This window comes from Micropterus dolomieu, linkage group LG07, assembly GCF_021292245.1.
Source record: "Micropterus dolomieu isolate WLL.071019.BEF.003 ecotype Adirondacks linkage group LG07, ASM2129224v1, whole genome shotgun sequence".
In the NCBI taxonomy this organism is placed as follows: Eukaryota; Metazoa; Chordata; class Actinopteri; order Centrarchiformes; family Centrarchidae; genus Micropterus; species Micropterus dolomieu.
In genome coordinates this window covers 13,188,757-13,211,496 of record NC_060156.1, presented here as the reverse complement: position 1 = coordinate 13,211,496, position 22,740 = coordinate 13,188,757, and the positions used below count along the sequence as shown (strand labels likewise).

General features: G+C 39.2%; 2 protein-coding genes across 3 annotated transcripts in view; both read right to left on the bottom strand.

The window, feature by feature from the left end:
• Positions 1 to 1,470, bottom strand: part of bbs5 (Bardet-Biedl syndrome 5) — a 6,191-nt gene extending 4,721 nt beyond the window's left edge. The window contains exons 1-3 of one of the 2 annotated variants that reach the window (XM_046055006.1): positions 1,280 to 1,470; positions 853 to 935; positions 697 to 762 (exon numbers count right to left, since the gene is read on the bottom strand). In XM_046055006.1, coding sequence (XP_045910962.1) covers positions 697 to 762; positions 853 to 935; positions 1,280 to 1,341 — 211 coding nt within the window. In that variant the 5' untranslated portion in view covers positions 1,342 to 1,470. The remainder of the gene's footprint in view (positions 1 to 696; positions 763 to 852; positions 936 to 1,279) is intronic. The other variant, XM_046055005.1, reaches the window with a different exon arrangement.
• Positions 1,471 to 2,387: 917 nt separating this feature from the next.
• On the bottom strand, positions 2,388 to 22,135 carry col28a2a (collagen, type XXVIII, alpha 2a). The gene is made up of 37 exons (XM_046053977.1): positions 21,755 to 22,135; positions 20,339 to 20,506; positions 20,026 to 20,172; positions 19,173 to 19,747; positions 18,513 to 18,533; positions 18,324 to 18,383; positions 17,227 to 17,280; positions 15,594 to 15,638; positions 15,485 to 15,511; positions 15,361 to 15,405; positions 15,193 to 15,237; positions 14,905 to 14,958; positions 13,347 to 13,415; positions 13,168 to 13,236; positions 12,933 to 13,001; positions 10,937 to 11,005; positions 9,621 to 9,689; positions 9,459 to 9,527; positions 8,999 to 9,067; positions 8,816 to 8,887; positions 8,602 to 8,670; positions 7,633 to 7,704; positions 7,400 to 7,468; positions 7,179 to 7,247; positions 7,011 to 7,079; positions 6,847 to 6,915; positions 6,694 to 6,762; positions 6,429 to 6,497; positions 6,121 to 6,189; positions 5,952 to 6,032; positions 5,499 to 5,534; positions 5,369 to 5,405; positions 4,374 to 4,931; positions 3,958 to 4,274; positions 3,587 to 3,848; positions 3,103 to 3,294; positions 2,388 to 3,003 (listed from the first exon to the last, which is right to left on the bottom strand). The coding sequence occupies exons 3-37, from the start codon at positions 20,159 to 20,161 to the stop codon at positions 2,996 to 2,998; spliced, it is 3,732 nt and encodes a 1,243-aa protein (XP_045909933.1). The 5' UTR covers positions 20,162 to 20,172; positions 20,339 to 20,506; positions 21,755 to 22,135; the 3' UTR covers positions 2,388 to 2,995.
• Between the last annotated feature and the right edge of the window lie 605 nt (positions 22,136 to 22,740).

The following is a 22,740-nucleotide window of genomic DNA, read 5'->3' as shown; positions in this document are numbered from 1 at the left end:
TTAACTCTTACTTCCTTCCCTAGGTATCTACCCCATTGATGTGATATGTACTGTGAGTTCTTACTAGTATTTATTGCTGCTCTTACTAGTATGTTTTGTCAGTTGTAGATCTGTAGTTGATGCTCTGTTGATGCTTGTATGTTGTTCCTCAAATGTAAGTCGCTTTGGATAAAAGCGTCTGCTAAATGAGTAAATGTAAAATGTAAATGTAAATACTTGGCTTTTTCAAGTCATCTCGACTGTGCTTCGTTAATATGATATCTGATAAGTGTCTGTTTATTATTCTGTTTTTCAGTATGCTTTCCATTGTCTTAAAGCACTCAGTATTACTTGTAGTGCTCATTCATTTAAACACTTTTAAATAAAGTTGATTCAACATAAAACATACTATACAAACCAACATGAAAACAATCTCACCAAATGGTAAAAGCTATTGGATTATTCTGAAATTGGTGGCAATGGTCCCTCACAACATTTTTATATTTAGTTTATGTTTAAGCTAAAAGGAAAACTAAACATACGGTAAAGTCATAAAACCGACAATGAAAACGTACTTTGAATATGGCCACATAATGCCATTTAGTAAGGTCATTTAATGCCATGCATTTCCAAGAGAGGGCAGAAACATTCAGCTGCTGGTGGAGACAGACTCAAACAATACAACAAATAAATTATAAACCATGCAGGTGTACTCACACAAATTGACTCTTGGTAGGGCCAAAGAATGCCAAATGATTCTCAGGTTTGTTACTAACAGTCGTCCTACAAAAGAGTGGACATCAGCAGTTATTAGGTGACCCGCCACACACAGATTACACAGATAGTGTTAACCTTAAAGTTAGTTAACGTTACCTCGATCTCCGTTGTTTCCTTTCGTGTCTTCTATAGAGTCAAGACAGTCTATTAGTGCTTCTCCTGGACGAGTTTTCATTTGCCTGTGTGATAGATTTGACAGATTGATCAGATAGATAAGTGAGCGCTGAGGTTTAATTTAGCTAAGTTAGCTAAGTGTATCACAGCAGGTTACAGAAATTTAATGCTAACGTTAGTATTCAGCTAACGTTAGTCTACGGCATAAAACTAAGCTCCCGTAAACCGTTTTTCACGACCAAATATAAAGCTAAAGCCTTGTATTTTAGAAGTAACGTGATCCAGCAGGTGAATTATATCCTTTATCTGACGTTAACTTTGGTTAGCCAATTAACGTTAGCGTAGCTGAGATAACTAGCTGGTACCATAGTGGAATAATACGGATTTCAGTGCGGTAACATCAACGTACTGTGCTGTTATGTCGAATCTAACGTCTCTGTCTTCCCAGAGAGCATCTAAAACAGATGCCATGACTGCAGTTTATTACTCTCTCGGGTTACCGTAGGTTAGTAATGTTTACTAGCTTCCTATCTCTTTGGTTTACCAGTTAGCTAACACTGGCTAATCCGAAAAAGCCTCTCTAGCGTCATAATCACCATGGCAACAGACGGCAAGCCAAAGGACAAGACCGTAGACATGTTCCCAATCTCAAAATTGTACAATACATTTAGATACATCATAAATAAGTATTCCGACCTCTAAACAGTACATCAGAACACTTTTTGTATTCAACAAGATCAGAACAACATACTAAAACACAAAATGTATTAATTTAATATTCTTGTCAAGTGCAATGTATCTTATTATTTCAGAATCCCTGTGAAACTTTATATATTATTAAAGCTGATATAATATTGCCATTGTGTAATATAATATTAACAGTGACATGTTAATAAGTTGAAAATTACTTATACTCTTAAATGGGCATTTCAGTACATGCCAGTATGTCACTAAACTCTCAAATATTTCCATTTCTGGTTGCTGTAGAGCTCAGAGATATGTTTTATGGGGGGCATTTGCTTGGTGAAAGTCATAGTGTGCTATAAAGATGTATGACTGTGGTGTGGAATGCTCCAATGGGACTCCTAATTAGTGCGTGATTAAAGGCATGTGTACTACAAAGGCCTACCAATAAAGATGTTAAAAACACACGGACAGAGAAAGATAAGACACACTTGCACATATAATACTTCATGCAAAATGTGCTTCACATTAGAAAGAAAATACAAATCAACTTTGTTATACAGTTAAATTTAGGTTATTTCCATAATTAATAATACATTATGAATCAAAAAGTTTTCTCAATACGAAATCTATTTTTCTCATTTTATTTACTCTGAATTTTCAATAACATTGTTTGAGATTAAACTGCATCTTCTATTACTAAATAAATAAACTAAATAATAAGCTTAATAAACACATACAAAATAGGCAACATTATTTTATATTTTATTATTTAAAACATACAAATCATTAATTCTGATATACACACACTGCCCGAATAGAGAGGCCTTTAATAGATGGTTTTCAGAAGGGCTTAATCTTCATCTCAACATGATGTTCACAGTAGACCTCTGAAAGCAGTTCCCAGTTACCCTCTATTGCAGCTGCCAGTTATAACTCAATCGACATATTGTAATAACAACAAACAGAACACACACAAAAGTACTCCGCAAAATCACATAAAAAACAAGGTAAACAAACATCATATTATTGCTGTCTTGCTAGAAATATATTTAGTGTATGTACTGCATGAGGTAAAGGAATGATCTACAGATCCATTTAAAATGTAGTAACATTTTTGTAGTTGTCAAGCCAGAAGAGCCAGACCCTGAATATAGAATTTCTTCTGGTGTATCAAGCACAATATAATTTCTTTGAGGTAATAAAGTCTGTTTTTATGTAGAAGTTGATCAATTAGTCATTCATTTGGGTTAAAAAAAACACCAACAGGATTTGATTCCATTGATCACTTTTTAGCAGCATTTTGCTGTTTGATCAGAAAATGCATTTGTGTGTGGGGACAAAAGTCAGAACAGTGCATTCAATTTTCTGAACATGACTGACAGAATGCCTCACAATCAGCGGATTGTAGAGTAGTAAATTCCACTTTCTTCTTCTTCTTTTATCCTGCTGGTGGACAAGACAGTAAGTGAGTAAGTAAGTATATTATTTAGAAAATAAATAATAAGGGAATGTGACCATTTGGTGTTTAAAATGTACAAAAGGTACCTGTTCTGAATAGAACACAAGTCTCCTTGCATTCATCTTCTGTTTCGTAACGGTTATCATTTCCACCACAGCCTCCATACCAAAATTGTGCACAGGCATTGGCCTGCTTGTCATAGTACCACCAGATGCTATAGTTCCGGCAGGTGCCTTGGTCCAAGCTGAGGGTACAGCGGGAATTAAGAACAGGGGCTTCTGAAGAAAAAAATGGTGTATGAGATCCATGTTTTCCGATAAGTACTTGTGTACTCAATGAGAATAGGCCCTTTTCACAGCAGATATTTTGACATGTCATATTAGGAAAAGGACAGGTGTTACTAGTAACATTAATGATGGCTCTGGTCCCTTCAAATCTCCCAGTAAGCCAAGCAGCTAAATGCAATGAAGCCATCATAGATTTTATTATTTACTCCTGTGCTTTCCCTACTTTGACATGTCAAAATCTCCTCTGTGAAAAAGCCTTATTGAGCAGGAGTGCAGAACTTACCTTCAGGCAGGACTGGACTCACCACAGGCTGCGACTGAATAGCGTTTAAAGATGAATCTGAGCGCAGTGTTGATGAAGATGTTGCAGATAATGATGAAGACGTAGACGATGATGAAGATGATAAGACTGCCTTACTGTAGATGGAGCTTTTCTCTCTCACAGGCAATAAAGATGTTGTTTTGTTAACAACAGCTGTAGTACTGCTGCCTCGTGCCTGGGCTCTCAAGTCTAAATCTTCACCATCATCATCTTCATCCAACACCTAGAGTAAGACGACAACATAAAAATGCATCAGTATTGCGATGAGTTTTGTACCATCAGCAAAGAAAATGACAACAGTGTAGAATACAGAATGAGTTTTCAGCGAAGACCTGAACATGGAGAGGATCCGCACTGATGGGCAGCGTGAAAGTGTCTCCACGGCCTCGGCTGTTGGTGTGTCTCTGATTTTGGATGTCCTCTTGGTGATTGTAACCATTCCCGTTGTTCCCATATCCATTGTTTCCATAAACATAACCATTATTGCCATGGCCATTATTTCCCTTGGTGTTCTCTCCATGTCTGTTGTTTCCATTAGTACCATGCACATGCCCATTGTTGCTGTTCCAGTGTCCATTTGTAATGTGATTGTAAATAAGGGCGCCATTTTCATCTTCACAGAACTGGCTGACGAGTTTAGACTCCAGTGCTGAAAAGAGAAATTAAGAAATCAGTTAACTTGGCAAGTGTATATTTTAATGAACATACTGCTGAAGGTATAATTACAACATCTGACTACGATTGTCACCTGTTAGAGTGTTGAAGTCGTCAATAAGGTACATGTGTTCACTGTCGGGGTCAGAGGCAATGAGGTTGAGTTCTCGCAGGAACTCAGCCTGCGTAGGATCAGAAGAATTGACAATCCCGAGGGCGTACATCTCGATGTTTGCAGCATGCGCTTCCCTCACAGCTATGTCAAGTTTGATAGGCTCCCGTTTGTCAGCTTGACCGTCAGTGATGACGATGGCTACTTTTCGGACTCCAGACCGAGCGCCGAAGAAAGCCTCCTGAGTCGCCTTTCTGATGGCTGTGCCAGTGTAGGTGCCCTCACCCATGTATGGCATTGTCCTGATTGCCTGCTTAACATCCTGTTTGTTCATGTAGCGAGCCAAATTGAACTCCAAATGGACATCCAGACTGTAGAGGACCAGTCCGATTCTGGTGGCATTGCGTCCGACTGTGGTCCGGTCCACCAGCCTGGTGACAAAGTCCTTGATAATTTCAAAGTTCTCTGGGCCGACGCTCTCTGAGCTGTCGATGACGAACACAAGTTCCATTGGCCTTTCTTTGCACTTGATGCCACATCCTGAAAACAATGAAATACTGTCACCACTTGACAACTGTCATATACTCTGGTTTACTGACCTACATTTAAAGCTGCTCTAATCAATATTTTTATTGTAATAATGGAAAAAATAAGAATGTGTAATGTGAAAGGGGATCCTCACAGTGATAAGTGATCTGACTACTGCTATAAAAAAGTGTAGCTTGTACTGTATAATATGGTGCTGTCAGAATCTGAACCAAACCATTGAGAATAATTTGAGAATAATGAGAATAATGATTTGAGAATACAACACCTTTCATACTTTTTCATACTTTGGCTCTACATACAGGCCATTTGTCAATTCAAAGATATGTCCAGTCTTATTGCATATTATACACTGCCACATGCTTTCCCTTTGGAAACCAGATACTTATTCACGATTATACCAATAACCTAGATTTGGCTTGTAGTCTTACCGCAAATTTCTTTGATCATCTTAATTATGTCTTCTCTCTAAAAAAAAATATGAAAACATTTTTATTAGTACAAACGTACAACACGTTGATAAATTTAATGTTCAAACATTGGTTGAACTGATGAACGTACTGTGAGGCCTGGGTCTCCTTTTGCTCCTGGCCTTCCCTGGGATGGGAGAAAAGTTGAAAACAACATTACTGTTTCCATATTGTGTTATTAAAAATAGCTCTATCTCATAGGACTGTGATGTAGATTAAGGTGATGGATGTGAAATTAATTATTTTTATGTAAAATTGAATTACTATCAAAAAGCTAATCTTTTTTGACAGTATACTTATTCTCATAGACTGCATATACTGCACACTGTTCTAGATTATGAGAGGTACAGGATCTAGTCTTGCAGTGACACTCATTTCTAGCCCATTTGTGTAACAGCCACACAGCACAAGCCCATCTGAAGAAAATGTGCCCCTTCTTTAAAGGTCTCTCTCACGTTAATCACCAGCAGTTTGTTTTAGTCAATCTCATTCGTCCAGGTAGTACATTGTCAAGTAAGTGGAGTTTATAATCTGTTCTGCTTACCCCCTCACCAGGGACTCCAGGATCTCCCAAGTCTCCTTTTGTACCTTTCATTCCCCTCTCGCCCTGTAATCCACGATCACCCTGTAACAACCGAAGAGTAATTCATCAGTCAGAGACCAGTTAATCAGATATCAATAAAATGTTTGAAAGATACGTGTAAATCTTTCACCTTAGCTCCAGGAAATCCATCTCCTCGAGGCCCTCTAGGCCCAGTCATACCTTGAGATCCTGGTTCACCCTGAAATGAGATTTTACTGAATCATAAAGGAGTGTTCCACGCTCTTGGAGGATCATAAATTATTATGTTTTGTCCTACAGCGAGTTTGTCAGGAAGTTATATTGAGTAACATGTCAACACCGACTGAGTACATCATATTGCTTCGCTCTTACTGTGAACAAGAAACTATAAATATGAATAAATCCTGATGAGCTTTGCATGAATTGCATGAAAAACAGTAAAACAGTGGCAACCTTTACCTTTGGGCCTTGAATACCCTCTCCTGGAGGTCCAGTTGGACCAGGAGGTCCTGACCTCCCAACACTACCCTTGAAACAAATGTTTAAAAGTTGTCAGACCTCTGGTTTATGACAAAAACAACCTGCAAACTTGCGCATTGTAAATAATCATAGCAGAACATTTATCTTATTGTCAAAGGTTTAATTTGTGTAGGTATTAGCTATGATTCAGATGAGAATATTAATTAGAATTGGATCAAGGTTTAGGTTAGATAATGTTTCTTACAGGTGGTCCTTGTAATCCCTCTCCAGGTGGGCCGGGCAAACCTGGCAATCCTCTGAAGCCAATGTCACCCTAAAAATGATAATGAAATCATCAAATGCATTGTGAGCATTCCCATGCAAAAAAAGACAAACCAAAAGACATATAAACACAAACCTTGGGTCCAGGAATTCCTATCCCTTCCAGGCCCGGCTCGCCTGGGAAGCCTGACATGCCTGGAGGACCCTAATATAAGCACATAAATAAGTTCAGACCATGCCAACTTGCACAGGACTTCCTGCTTCCAGAATTTCAGTGTGCAAAATGTTGATGATACACACCACAGGGCCGGGGATGCCTTCGCCTTTTGGACCAACTGGACCTGGTAAACCCGTATGACCACGGTCACCCTGGTTAAACAGAATTTAGTGATGAAGACCAACAACATTATGCTGATTAGAACAATATGGTTAATAAATGTTCTAAAAAATAAAGGCTACAGTGTTTACCTTTGGACCAGGTAACCCATGGCCTGTTTCCCCAACAGGACCAGAGGGACCAGCAGGGCCTACATCACCCTGGAGACAAGACAATAAAGTCACAGTGATGAAGAATGGCATCAATGTTTATGCATCACATCGGACCTTATTTGGCAGTTCTTCTGGCTGCCTGCTGCTTGTCAACCTCTGTGCCAAGATCTGAGTTTGATGATGCATCTTTATTCATTTACCTTTGGGCCTGATATGGACCGTCCTGGCTGCCCTGGCATGCCCTGCTGGCCTGGTAATCCACGTTCACCCTAAAGTGGAAGTTGGCAAGAGACTTAAAATCTAATTCATCTTTGTCTTTATTTCAACAACACTTGTGCTGCCAACCACATGCAGAAGATTTGTCTTTTGGCTCTATTCATAGGTGCCTACACTACTTCATCACGGAAGCTATCAAACCACAATAAATTCTTACCTTTGGCCCAGAGGGTCCGGAGATCCCAGGAGGCCCATGTAACCCACGGATGCCCCTCAGACCCTGGTCACCCTGGGAGGGATTGCAGCACACATCATCGGATTAACAATTGTTGTCATTTAAATTCTGAACTACACAAGGATGTGTAACCTAAAACTAGAGGTCGACCGATTAATCGGTCGGACGATTAATCGGTCGGACGATTAATCGGCCGATTTTTGGCATTTTTTAACATAATCGGCATCGGCCAATATCCAAGTATATCAAGCCGATTATTAGGCAGGCGCATCTGTGGGCAGCCTAGTGTTGTCGTGGAACACGTGTTTGACGCGCGCTGCCGCTAGAGTCATTTTCCAGCCGAGTGAGCAGCAGACCTCATCCAGTGCCTAAGGAGCTAACGGTAAGGATTCAATTCTTATTACTCCTTTACATTTAATTAAAAACTTTTGATATGTTACTGCCAACTTCGAGAAAAAACCTGAATAAGACACATGACATTCGGCTAATTTGGATCGTAGTTGAAGTTGCATTATCACAGATGAGTTATCATGTCACAATAAGTAAGCAATAATTTTGCAATTACAGAGTGAATCTGAGACTTTTATTTGTTCTGTTTGTGTGTCTTATATTTGAGAGGGTTGTCACTCAATGCAGAGAAATAAGTAATAAAAAAGAAACCAACGCACTATAGGCTAGTGACAGACTGGCTTTGCTTTGCTAACGGGTAGCTACAGACAGACCCGGTGCTAATACGGCACTGGAACCTTAACGACCGTTATCTACCGCACTGAATATCAACGCGGATTTCTGTGCTTCAGTTCGGTGCAAATAGAGGTTAAAAACCAAGCAAATATCGGCCAAAATAAATCGGCAGCATTAATCGGCCATCGGTCGACCCGGATTTCAAAAGATCGGTATCGGCATCGGCGTGAAAAAAACCATATCGGTCGACCTCTACCTAAAACATACCTTCTCCCCTTGAATGCCAATTCCTTGTGCTCCTTCTGGACCTCTTAAACCAGGTAAACCAGGCTCCCCCTAAGAGAAGAGAGGTAGATGAGATATAGAAAGAATATTTTTTAAACCCACAACAAATAACTCTGGAAACAAAGGAAAGGAACGTACAGTTCAGATACTACTAGGTAGTGGAAGTTTTCCACAAAGTTGGCATAATGTCCTTTACCTTCTGCCCTGGAGCCCCATCCTCTCCTGGAAGACCATGCAGGCCACCCAAACCAGCTGATCCAGGCTCTCCCTGTAACAGTAAAATTGTATTATTAGATTTTTCAGTACAGTGGCACTCCCCATATGTTATTATACACAATAACTATTGACTTGTTCAGGACATAGGCCTACGTTGTCTTACCTTTGGACCAGGCTCACCAATGCCTCTCTCTCCTGGAGCTCCCTGCTCTCCTGGTAAACCTTGGTCTCCCTAGGAATAGAAATAGCATGGTGACACACAGTATACTGTCTGTCCAATCTGATGTCAAATCCAAATTACCGTAAAGTTACAACTTTTTTCAAACCACAAAAAATACTTAAAAATCTAACCTTATAGACAGTTGATTTGCAGTAACGGTGTAAATTCAACTTCTGTCCTTTGTCTTTTGTACCTTGTTTGCTACTTGTTTCATACAACAGGAAACTCGGGATGATTAAAAAATCGATTTTGACTCGTCCTGCTTCACAATGATGTGAGAGGACAGTATCAAATTGTAAAACTAGATTGACCTGTTACAAAAGTTAACTATTGTGCCAGCTCTCTCTCTGACCTTACAAGCACATGCAATCTTGCATTTCATACAGTAGGTTTCTAAACAAACCTTAGATCCAGGTAAACCCTCTCCCGGAGGTCCTCTGATTCCTGGTGGACCTCTTGGACCCTCGATTCCCTGAGCAGTGATAAAGATTAGAGGGACTTCAGTGCAGAATGTCCTGTAACTCTATGTGTCAGTGGGACATTGTGAAAATATAGATGAACCTACCTTCTCTCCCTGTATGCCCACTCCTGTCAGCCCAGTTGGCCCTGGAAGACCTGGAGGCCCCAATTCACCCTGGAAGTAAAACACCTTAGTCAGTTTAATACAGAAGTATCAGTTTGCAGTAACTCCCTTGACTACATGTGTGCATATGTTACCTATATAATCAATATCTAGCAATAAGGTGTTAATAACAACAAAACCTTTAGACAAGACATTATTTTCACTGTAACATTGGAGTGAGTAGATGATAGAATAGTGGATGATATAATCGTAATATAAGGCTAAAGGCGAAGTGTGGCACCAGAAGAATGATTGTACAGAAAAACCAAGCACACAGAACTGAATGTTGATTTCACGGGTTCGGGTTCGTCTTAATACATTTTTATGTTCTCTGTTCATTATTCACCCCTGTCAGTACTAACATCTCCTCTCTCATCCCCTTCCAGATCTTTACCAGATCGTTCATTGTGCTTTATGGCGCTCCAGCCTTAGATCAGTGTTTGCCTGCCTGCGAATGATCTCCACCTGTGTTTTTGGGCTTGTTTATTTTCATTGACAACTTAACTGTTGCTGAAACTTGTTTAAGAACAAAGACCAAGTAAACTACCTCTTTACCTTAGCAGTTCTGCCTCTGCATCCTGCTTTTGGATCCTCAATAAGATTATACCAGGACAGTCACACTTTACTTTTACTTTACTCAAGAGTATCCTATGCACAGTGCCTATCCATTTTGGCAGGAAATAACCAGATAATTTAGAAACTGCATAAATAGTACATAAACCATAACCCTCGTTATGTTTGACTGAAAACACAAACCTGATTACTTAAAATGTAAACGGTAACCTGGAGTGTCTGACCTCTAGTAGCCCTGTGGAGTTTCTTTGTTACAACTGGGTCCCTGTTTTGCTTGTCTCGGTGGGTGACACAATTCACATTGCATGCCAAAGGTTTCACACAACGATTAACAGGTAGCGGGAACAATCCAAGAAACACTGGAATCTGCCAGCAATGCTAATGAAAACAAAAACCGGCACGCTAGTAAACATGTAAACAATGCAGGTTTTAAAATGTTTTTAAAAATCTACTTCGCAAATGTTTTATTTGATAGCAAAGGCAGACAACAAGTTGGTTAGACGTCAGTGACGCACACAACGTGCTTTGGTGAGCAACACTGAATGTAAACATGACTTTTGTCAGTTTACAAGAAAACTTCACAGGGCTCCTGTAATTAAAATGACTGAACATGTATAATCTTATCTGTAGACCTGAGTGTTTGCAGTATTGTTCTCTTTCTTAGATGATGAATTTATAAAACCAACCATTTCTCCTTTGATTCCTGCACCCTGCTGTCCCTTTGGCCCCCTGGGTCCAGGAAGCCCGCGATCCCCCTGTGGAACAAAACCAGGTCATCTCTGTCAGTTACATCACAGCCACTTGCCGTTGGTTCACAGCCAAGTCTGCATTGTTCTCAGTGAAGGGAGAGTATGGCAGAAGAGCAGGTTGGCTCCTGTTACCCTCTTGTGGTTGATCAAAAAAAAGATCGTACAAGTTTTTTCCTGTCTTTGTTAGTGAATTATGAAGTGAAGAAGTTGCTGATGGGAGCAGCCTGAACAATATCCAAGTGTAATGAAAATGAAGACATGAGGTCCTGATCATACTAACTTTTCACTTCTCATTTTCCAAGAGCTTTTTTTAACAAGTAAAAGTGTGCTTACATTTCTTTACAGAGAATCCTCAACAACCACATATGCTCTTTCTATTGTCAATTTTACCCACAAGTGTGATCTTGTGAGTAGATATTGATGCAATTCTTTTCACTCTTTTTTGGACATTAAAAATTAATCTCACTTTTGTGGTTAGATTTTTTCTATGCTGCTGCACAGTAAGACATGCTGTTATTAGTAATTACCTTCAGGCAAATTTTATACTTTAAGCCATATACCATTGTGCCCAGTCGTGCATATCTTGTCAAAATCTTGGATGGTATTTGCGTCGTGTATTATAAAACATGACTTCACATAGTGCAGCATGTTGCAGCATGGTGAAAAAAAACACAGTTTTTACAAGCTTAACAGATCAACATAGTGAGTAGTAATGCTAGAGTGAACACCTGAGTTGTGAGTCAGTGAGCTGGAACAGAGTGACATTTGGCTTTGACAGATGCAGGCCATGAACTGCAGAGTGACCTCCAGTCATGATATCCAGTGTGCTTTGTTGTTAGTGTTTTTGGGGGGGGGGGTCTGAGAGTTATTTCTATAAGTAATGTCAGCTACACCCAAAGGATTCTAGCAACTCATACATGCCATGTTTATGTACGTAGGTTGTAAACATGGTCAAACTGAAAACAGTTAGTTTCTGATAATTGATAATTTGGATTAAGCAGTTATAATTTATGATTGTTTGTTAACATGGTAGAGATAGGTCCTGCTAATCAATTAATGAATATCTGTAATGTCTAATTTTACATTGATATCAGGTTGACATTCAGCATAGGAGCAACAACAAAGACTAAAATATTGACTTTGTCGTTTAAATTTAGTAACTGAATCAAAGGAATGGTTCATTTCCAGATGACCTTTGTTGCATGTCATCCCCACTGCTCTATCATTGCGTTTCCTGTCAACTGTATGGAACTATAGGGGAAAATGCTACATCAAATGAATGAGCCATAACCTTAGAGAGTGTTAGAGTGTAGCAACTTCTGGTTCTTAAGGTATTTCCTGACTACTTTAATGTAATTGTCTGCTTAATTTAGGATTTAATTACTTTTCCGGCAGCATTGTACATGAGATGTATGCAGTTTCACACACCTTCACTTCACTGGGGGTTAAGTGCTTTGCTGAAGAGCACCTTGACAGAATAATTGATATATACGTAAAGGGATAGCGACGTCTTTGCTTACCTCAATCTTTCTATTTATATTTTTGAATAAAATGTCCATCCTGGCTAGTGTCCTTGAATACCATTGACATGCTCTTTTTAAATGTATGTGGTCATGCAAGTTGAAAAATCTGGACCTGTTCAATAGATGACACATTTTTGACTAATGTCATAACAAATCATCAACAGTGCATGAGTTATGTAAGACAGTTCTCTGCAACAATTTAACTTTTATCGATACTTTTGAAGCATTACTTGATGAACAACAAATTACTCATTGTTGTGTACTTCATTTGTAACTCATGTTGTGTTGTATGTAACGTTGTTTAAGTGTTCAGACTTTTATGAAGAATGTCTCTTGCTGGTCGACAAATAGAGAACATTAGCAAAGCATTGTGGTATGTTCTAGTTTTGACCTGGTCTCCAAAATAATACCTTCGGTCCGGGAAACCCCTCTCCTTGTGGTCCTTTTTCCCCTTGAACACCTTGTGGTCCTTGAGGTCCCTGTAAACAAAGCCAGAGTGTACAATATGTCAGCCAAACAGTCTCTTTATAGGCTTATGGGCTTTCTCAACAGATCACATTTTCCACTGAAATAAATATGGACATCACAGACACAAAAACATCCAACAGTTTGCCATAGCACAGATTCTGTTTCTTCTTCACTTACAGGAAGGCCAGGTTCACCAACTCCAAGAGGACCAGGAGGACCTGGTCGGCCCTGGAATCCCATGTCACCCTGCAGATTTATATAGTTACTTTATATATAAAAGAGAAACCCAAATATAAGCAAATTGAAAATAAACACTCACAAAGTGCAAGAGAATATTTAGAGGATAATCCATTTACTTTTGGTCCAGGTAGTCCAATACCAGTTTCCCCTTGAATTCCAGGAGGGCCAGCTGGGCCACGTTCACCCTGTAATCACAAACAAAATAAGACTTAACACTAGTGTACATTAAATCTTGAATCATGTATCAATATGGCAAAAAGACATGCGTCTTGATAGACAGGAAGTAGCATGTTAAGCTGGGAAATTCTGATTCTGAATATACCAAAAAGACATGAGTCCTGGACTGTTAATTAAGTATCTTTGTCTTTCATTTATTGTGTAAAATCACTATGTTGCACCACTGAAAAGTTCTACGACCCTCCAAACCAGCAGCTGAGCTATTTTTAGCCAAATTTGATCAGAGCACAGAGTAATGTTGTATTGTTGCACAACAGCTCTAAGTAAAGGTAAACCGAGGCCATTTATAATATCTTAGAAATGAGAGAATGAGTTTGGGTTTTACTTAACATAGACATTTGTAAATGAACAATGGCTCTGGGGCCATCATTCGCCTCTTCTAATCAGTGTTAAAGTTAGTTATTCTGGAGCGCACGCACACACAAGCACACACACACACACACACACACACACACACACACACACACACACACACACACACACACACACACACACACACACACTCCTTTGAAGCTGAAGTTAATACCGTAATCCCTTTAGGTGTTGTGTAAATAGGGTATAGCGGGCAGGATATTTGGTTCCTTTCTGCAGGTTGGGATAAATAAGAGCCAAACTGGAGCTCCAGTAATGTCTCAAAGTTCAAAAAACCCCAAACAAAGGTATATAATAACAAAGAACTGTTGGAAGCTCTTTACTCCATCAAAGTTTGGTTTAGTTACAATATTTGCTTGGCTTTTACCTAAAACAAATGCAGAGCCATGTAATCATTTAGCTTGTTTTAACAGAATATAATATATAGTTTCCATGTGCCATTTTAGTGCATTTCATGTAAATTTAACCTGAACTATTAATTAAAGTGTCATCCTCATTTGATTGTGAGGACTTTGGAGAGGCACACTTGAAATTTCATATTCAAATATGGATTTTCTTCTAGAAATACAGTATATATAAATAAAATGAGTATGTAAAAATTCTTTTTTTATGGATGATCACAAAGTATACTACATAGGGACCACCAAGAGTCCTGTAAATCTTTGCAAATGCTTCCTACATGTCCTCACATGGCGAGACACTGAGCATAAACTGACTTTCCATGTACGTTTTTAACTGCAGGTCTTGTTGGAGAAGCTGACAGTGCTGTAGGCTCTTCCTAGTCTGTGTTTAGAAACAGGATACAAGCCATTAGGAGAACCTGTAGTGAGATTTTTGCTGATGGTTCATTTGCTGGTGAATAACAATAATCATAGGGAAGACTTTGGCTCATTGCCAAATGTTCACACAGGGGTATATTACCAAACAAACAGACCTCTTTGCTGCATGGAAAGACCGGGGCGATAAAGTTCCAGACTCGTGTTTGAATGAATCATGAAAGAAAATGTAAAGGTCACAGCAGATGTGCACGATAAGGTAAGTAAAAGTTGTTCTAAAGGAGCTGACCTGCTTTCCCTGAGGGCCCTCTGGCCCAATGTCTCCATGTGGTCCTGGTAACCCCTGGGCAGGAACAACATACAGCCATTAATAAAGAAATATCAGGAAACATTTGGACATGTGTGTGTGTCAATCTGTACGGATAGAAGGAAATAATGACATGATTCTGCAGCTGTTTTCTTTCATATGAAGATAATTTTCCTCTAGTATTGTCTGCTTGTTAAAACAATATAAAGTGTTAACAATCAAAGACAAGCTCTATAAACATGCATATTTTACTACTAAAATATTACTGACCTGCAGACCTCTAAGTCCTCTTGTTCCAACTGAACCCTCCGGACCCTGAAGCACATCCCACAGTGAAGAGAAAGAGCGCAAGATCAAACACAGTATGTACAGTAAGTAGGAATTATCCAACTGGAAACATAATATTTAGTATGTGTAACGTCAACGGTGCTCTCATACCCGGTCTCCTTTGATTCCTGGAGTGCCACACTCACCCCTCTCACCCTGTGTACAAGTATTGGATAGGCTTGAGTTGTTTCCAACAAATAAAAAGTTATAATTTACATTAATTTCAATTACCTACCTTCTCTCCTTTGTAACCCGGTTTTCCCTGCAAATCAAATGAATGAGTGAACAAACTATATACAGTTTTGAATATTTATTACATTTTGGTCATGAATAGTGCAATTTACCTCAGCACCCTCTCGCCCAGGAAGACCACTTAGTCCTGCTTCACCCTGATATGAGAGAAAGTACACTACCTCATTCTATCAGTGAATAAGAGTTTATACAAGCTACTGTTAAGTAAATACATGAACACAGAATAGACAGTCTGAAAATACAGGTATAAACTGGTATAGAAGAGAAAAAAAAGAAGAAAAAATAGATGGAAAAATGAAACCACTGTCACTGAAAAGGCATTTTAAAATTAATATGTATAAGTCCCATAAGTGAGTTGATATTAAATAAATTAGCTTTTTATGATTATTCATAATGTATGATGCATATTCTAATAATTTGAATAGACTATTTTAACAGATTAGTATTTCATGGCTAGTTAATATTCACGATATGTAGCATTTTTTACAAGCATGAAAATGGACAAAACTACAAAAAGTCACATAGTCAGATTAACATTTGTGTATACTCAAACACCATCCATCCAACTCCATCTTTTTACTAAGGTAAAAAGATGCAAACTATAGCACTATAGCACAACTATAGCAAACTATAAAAAATGAAGGATGTGACTGTAAACCAGACTTGGTACAGATATGGCAAATGCTCAATCACTGATGAGGGGTGTGTAGGTGGAATCAGGGCGGATGTGGTCAGAAATATCGTGTGCCACAACATCCAGTGCAGTAAATCCAACCATCTCCACATCTCCAGGGACTCTAAGGTCACTAATGGGCATCACCAGTATTTAAAGGGAGGTACAGTAACATATCGTTAGGGTGGCAGTGATAAGTGTGAAAATAGGACCCAGTCGGCGAATATAAAGAAAATAAAATAGTAACTAAAATCAAACCTTGTCTACAGGAGATGGGTGAAGAGAAAGAAGAAAAGCCATGAGTAGTAACAGAAACTAACTGCTCTGTGTAAGTAAGAGGCAAACAGCTGCAAAGCATGAACTAAAATGTTGTCATATGGTAAGTCAGTTTGGTTCATTACACACGAGTGTTTACATTTGACATTTTCAACTTATTTCTTCAAGAGCACTATAAAGTTTGCCACTGAACAGATCACCACCCTTTTGGACTTTAAATTATATATTCATTGGTAATGATACATTGTGATGTTGGTATGGCAGTCACAGTGTATACTCTGACAATTTCACAGCACCAAATGTGACTGACAGGCAAGAGCAGTAACCCCACCCAGATTCAAACCCGGGTCTACGGGCTACCAAACATACAACTTGACCGCAACGCCAAAGAGCCAGGCTCATTGGTATGGCAGTCACAGAGATTACTCAACCGTAGTGACGGTGGTCTGTCACACAGATAATGTTTTCCATGTGCAGTAAAGCCGGTCATGTATTATTTTATGAGCAAAAATATTATAAGGAAATGCCTTAAATAATATCAGTATTAATTATTGTACGTATCTGTAACAAATTACTAGTACCTATGTTAACTATTTGCTTAAAAACATTCATTCTGTACAATTCAGATATTGGTTGACCCAGCTCAGGAATCCTTACAACATTTTCCAAAATTCAAACATAGAATGTATGTGTGGGGCACTCAGGAGATATTATTTGACTCCTGAAAGAGCCCACCACCTAAGAAATTCATAGTTCATATGTCAATAAGCACGCACCTTTTGCCCTTTAAGCCCTGGGGCTCCATCATCTCCGGGTCGACCTTTTTTCCCCTAGAGAATGAGACAAAATCAGGGTTAAGATGTATTCCATTGACATTTTGTTCTCTTCTTGGTGAGTACTAAATATTTATTGTTTGAGAAAGACAGAGGAGGGGAAAGGGTGATGTCTGAATGTGTGTTAAGTATGTACTTATGGATGTGAGGGCTGTATGACAGCTGAAGCCATATGTGGGCATGAGGTGTCTTGTCCACAGGATCAGGGGTCATTCCCTTGAGCTGCACCTGGACAGTGTGTGTCAGTTGCTATCCACCAGGAATCGCTAGTTTGTGACCATTACACTAATGAGAGCAATTATGAGAGCCTCCAAGTCTGAGTGTAAGAATTTGAAGAATCTCTCTGAGTAGAAAGCACCTAGTTAATGGTCATGCAGCTGTCTGTCAGCAACACGATCATCTGGTTGATGGTTGCTATCTTTTATCTGAGGAGGGGGCTTGGGTGGAAGTTTTCATATGAGTAAATGGGAGCATCTTCTCTTAGCATCATACAGAAATGTGTGAAATCTGGTACTCCTTACTAAGGTCATTCTATCTCTGTGTAATTTACCGTGGCAGTAGGGGTTGTATTTGTGATTTATGGTGGACAAAGGTCCAGTTTTATAGGTAGTGGAGCTCCGAATGTGGTGCCTCTGGTTTCCATGGCAGACAACTTATGTTACACGAGAAATGCACAATAACTGGCTGAGACTGGACTCGAGTTGCAACAAACACGTATCTCTGGGAATATCACACCACTGTCTCTCCTCTCTTTTTCCTGTTGCCATAGATTTACTTTTAGAATGTGGGACAGGATCATCTTTCCACTTACGCTGCTTGTGCAAATGCCTGCAAGTTACACTGTTGGGAAAAAGCAATTAATTATCCTGACTGTTCAAAACTGCACAATTACCTTTCCTAAAATATCAGCAACATGGTAGATTTCTCTGCCTAGACGGATTTCAGGAATCCTTCCTTCTGACAAACCCACTTCCGACACTTCAAAGGAAACTTCTCTTTGTTTGTGGGATATCTAGAAAGGTTTGGTGCTAAATACTCACCGCAGGCCCGCTTGGCCCCCTCTCTCCTTTCTCACAAGTACATGTCTGAACCAGAGGGCACTTAAAAAAAAGAAAGACACATTTGCTAAGCTGTAATTCTATACATTCAAAGTGGGCACCTTCACTCAATTACACATTTTTAATGTCAAAAGATTCTATATATGAGTTGTAACTTGTAACAATACTTACTCCTTCATCAGCCAAGCTGATCTGCAAAGAAAACAAAAGCTTATTATTATCTGACAGAATTTGAATTGTAGCAATATTGCAGTCCTAATTTGACATTTGTTCAGTCATTGCTGAGTGAAGCCGATCAGTTTTTTCATTTAATGTAGCACAATGAATGCCTGTAAAACTACTTCATACAACCAGTAGTTTGGGGAAACCAAAAATATAGGCACTTAAAATTGAAAGAAGAAAAACTGATAAAGACAAAAAAAATTCCTAAATACTTCAACTTTAAAAACAAGTCCTTTAACAATAATGACTTAAACCAAGTGACAGAAGAATCACAGTTTAAAATCTAAAGTTATTTGTTACTGTATAAAGAATATCACTTTTAACCTCCTTAAAGGAATGTAATGTGAGGTTGCAAGACAAAGGAAATTCTAGGGGGATATGCATACGCAGATGTCATGCAGTATTTTCTTAAAGCTGTGTAAAACCTTATTAGCCAGAGCTGTCATAGACATTTTTTTCATTTGGTTCTCCAGAGCATTGCCATCATTCCATCTCTTCATGAATACCTGAACAGGCCTGTCCATGTGTCAACTCTGAACAGATGCTTATTTAAAGCAAACACATGACCTTTCCTGTCAGTGCCGCCTGCAAACAGACAAGGATACTCACAATCTCAGTGGCGATTTTTTCAACAATGTCTTCGTCCTGCAAATTATGCAGGAAGCGGGAGGCCGGGGAACTGGCGAGTTGACGGAGTTGGGCTACATTGGCTGCCTCTTTGGCTGCCCGGGTGATGCCCAAAGTGAAGAATTTGATGCCCTGGTTCTTGGCATCCGCAACAGCAGAGAAAATGTCAGGGTTCCTGGGGTGGGAAATGGCATCTGTAAGCAGCACGGCTACTTTGATGCTACCATGGCTGGATTCCTCCAGGTAGATCTTGGTCATGTTGGTGATGGCGTAGGTGGTGTAGGTGCCATGCCCGATGTAGATGATGGGAGCTGTATGGGTCTTGAAGTTCTCTGTGCCCCTCCAGTCTCTGAAGGTTTGCTCTGTTATAACATGACTGCTGTACTGCAGTAGAGCCACCCTCAAGCTCAGTCTGCGGCCGGTCTGCAGCTGTACCCCTTGGAGTCTGTCCACCACGTTCATAGCTAACTGCTTTTCCTGCTCGTGATTGTCCTTGGCACTCTCAGAGCTGTCCAACAGGAAGGACAGCTCCAAGCTACAGTCCTCATCTAGGATAGCTGTGAGAACACAGGAAAGGATGAAGGACTCCCTATTGGAAACATGTTTTACAAGTGGTATTACTTTGACTAAGTGACTACATTATACATTACTCAAAAATGATGTATTTGTTTCTTACAAAGTCCTCATACATAGGGGGGAAATTGTAGATGAGTACAAGAATACAGAGTAAGGCATAAACAAGTTCAGGCTTATCCTTTGTTGGTCAGCAACATGATGATGAATTTCGTGCACCAAAAATATATTAATTCATTGTATTTTTCATTCATTTTCTTACCTTGTCCGTCACGAATATTTGCAGCCACAAGTTTGGCCCTGGATTTCTTATTTGTTTTGGTCTCTTCATAAAATTCTTGGGCCCAGACACTGGTCAGTGTTGTGACCAGCAGCACCGACGTAAAGGAGGGGAACATCCTCGCTCCAGCTACGGAGAAAAAGGGCAACAAGTCAAAATTGTCCACAAAAGTCCTTTATGCATGAAACCAGAGTGGATGCATATATTCGATCTGCTAACTTTCTGAACATTACACAAAACATTTTAAAAGCCAAACTAAATTGCTGAATAAAATTTTGTCTTCTCATTGACTCACAGTCCAACCTCCTTTGAAAATGCTGCAATTTCTAGTATTTCAGTGTCGTATTTTGAGTGCAGCCCAAAATACAGACTTTATAATGGTAGCAGGAACAGCAGAGGACCGGAGTGCACAGTGAGCTCCAGTTATCTCACAGATTGTGTGGCAGCAGCAGTGTCAGTCATTCTGTGGAACAAAGAGTGAGAGACCCTGAGACACTCACTCCTCTTTTATAAGGAGGCACAGACAGACCAGATCTCATGGAGCCCCGCCAAGACTCCTGCTCTACCCTCAGGGCAGGGGAAGGCTCCTGGGATATGTTTGCTACAGTGAAGCAATGTTGTTTGCTGAAATTTGTATTTTAATCACTACAAGTACAATCAACTGTAGATGTATTCGTTTACTGTGGGGGTAACTAATTTTTAAATACTAAAGAAGTACAGTTATCATGTACTGTAATAGCATATTAGTTTATGTGTGACACTTTGTCTTGTTTGTATTTAAATGTTTTCTGAGGTGGACCTGGGGTAATTTTGGTTTAACATGATTTATTTCCATAGCGAGCAGGGAGGAGTGAGATAATTAGACATACAATCTGACAAGTTGGTATAGAGTACGCTGTATTTTTTAACATCTCCATTTAAAAAAAATCTGTTAATTAAGTCAGTAAAGCTTGTAGGAAAATTTGGATATAATGTACAATAAGGTTACATCACAAAAAATAGATAAATAGCACAAAATTACATAAATAAATAAGTAGCACAAAATTACAACAATAAAACAGGGTTAAAAGGTAAAAAAGTGGCAGGGTTGACAGCATAGATTCCACAAGTATGTTTTTTCTTTTAAATTAAAGGCCCTAATGGCAAAGGCCTGGTGACCTTTGATCTCTGCGACAGACTTTGGAATGACCATAACTACACTGCCTGAGGAAAAAAGGGTTAAAAGCCAAATAATGAAATTAAGAAATTCATAAAATCATAAAATTAACCAAGCAATGGCAACTAGTATAGAGATGCTAGAATTGTTTCCTGTTCTGTTGTACTAATTATTATGGTATTCTCAACAGAAACCTCAGCTAGACCATTCGATGAAAATGGGCTAATGGGCGCATTTATCAAAGGATCAAAAGCTCTACAATATCTTTGTAATACCATCCAGAGAGTAGCATGTGCAATGCATATGAACTCTCTTTTTAGATTTGAAACATCTCCAAAGTATGAGCAGTTAGTACAAGCAATGAGGGCCTCACAGTAACCTCAAGCGTTGATTGTATGAGATGTTAGGGCACTAGATTTACAATACCTTTTGTTGGCTGGTATGATTTGATTTGTTTCCTTTAATTATACTTGTATGAAAAGGGGTTGTAAACACAAGGACATGCAATTTATCTTTCAGAAAATAAATAACTGGAAGCTCTAGGTGGTGCTTCACCTTTCAGACCCTAAGAGATGACCATATGACTGTTCAGCTGTGAAGATGACCTTTCAGCGAGCATACTCCTCCTGGTGTGGTTTCTGGTTCTGTGCAGAGGATTCATGGAGCTTTCTGCCTGCTGTGCTTAAAGCGAAGAGGCTTTATATTGCAAAGCTTCAGGCAATAAGTAATTAGAGGAAACTTTCTGACACAAAGGAATGTTTCATCAAATTATGGACTGGCAAAATCCACCACAACACTTTGCCCTATGGTGAATGGCAACCATTCAGTGTTATATGCTGCAGCAGTTGTAAAATGACAGTAAAGTCAGGTTATCTTTCAGGTACATCCATCACTGATTGAATGCTTTTGTTTATGCTCCCCATTATGTTTGTGGCTACTAATGATAAGAAAAAATTGCTCTACTTTCTCCTCATTCCTGCCAATGAATTGCTGTTTTTTAATTGTTGGGTTCAGCGACATACATCAAATCAATCTTTTTGTAAATGGTAGACCAGGATTAGAGACGTTTAGGTCAACAAAACAGGAATAGAGATTCTAAAGCAGTGATTGTTATAGGGTCAGGATTCTGCACCAGCGATCCAGTAGAAATTTGAAGCATGAATTAGATTATTGATGGAATTTTCCACAAGAGTCGCATCTTACAGATCATCTGATCAAATCTCAAACACACTTCTTAGACTCACTAAAAACTGACTTCTTGCTGAAATAAAAAGTGCTTATGGCACACTTGAAAGATAAGCCTCTATGTTTGAATGTTCCTGAGCAGTGCTATTATTTTTATCATTCCAATCTTCATGTTATGCCTGATCATCAAAACTATAGGAGCGATCCTACTTTAGATGAGCAGTTGCGTAACAATACTGCGAAAACTCCAACATGGTTAGAAAACACAAGAACTACACACTCTGTTCCTCTGTATAACAGAAGGATAGAATGTACAGGTGTGCAGTCCACAGTATGTCAAATGAACTATAAAATGC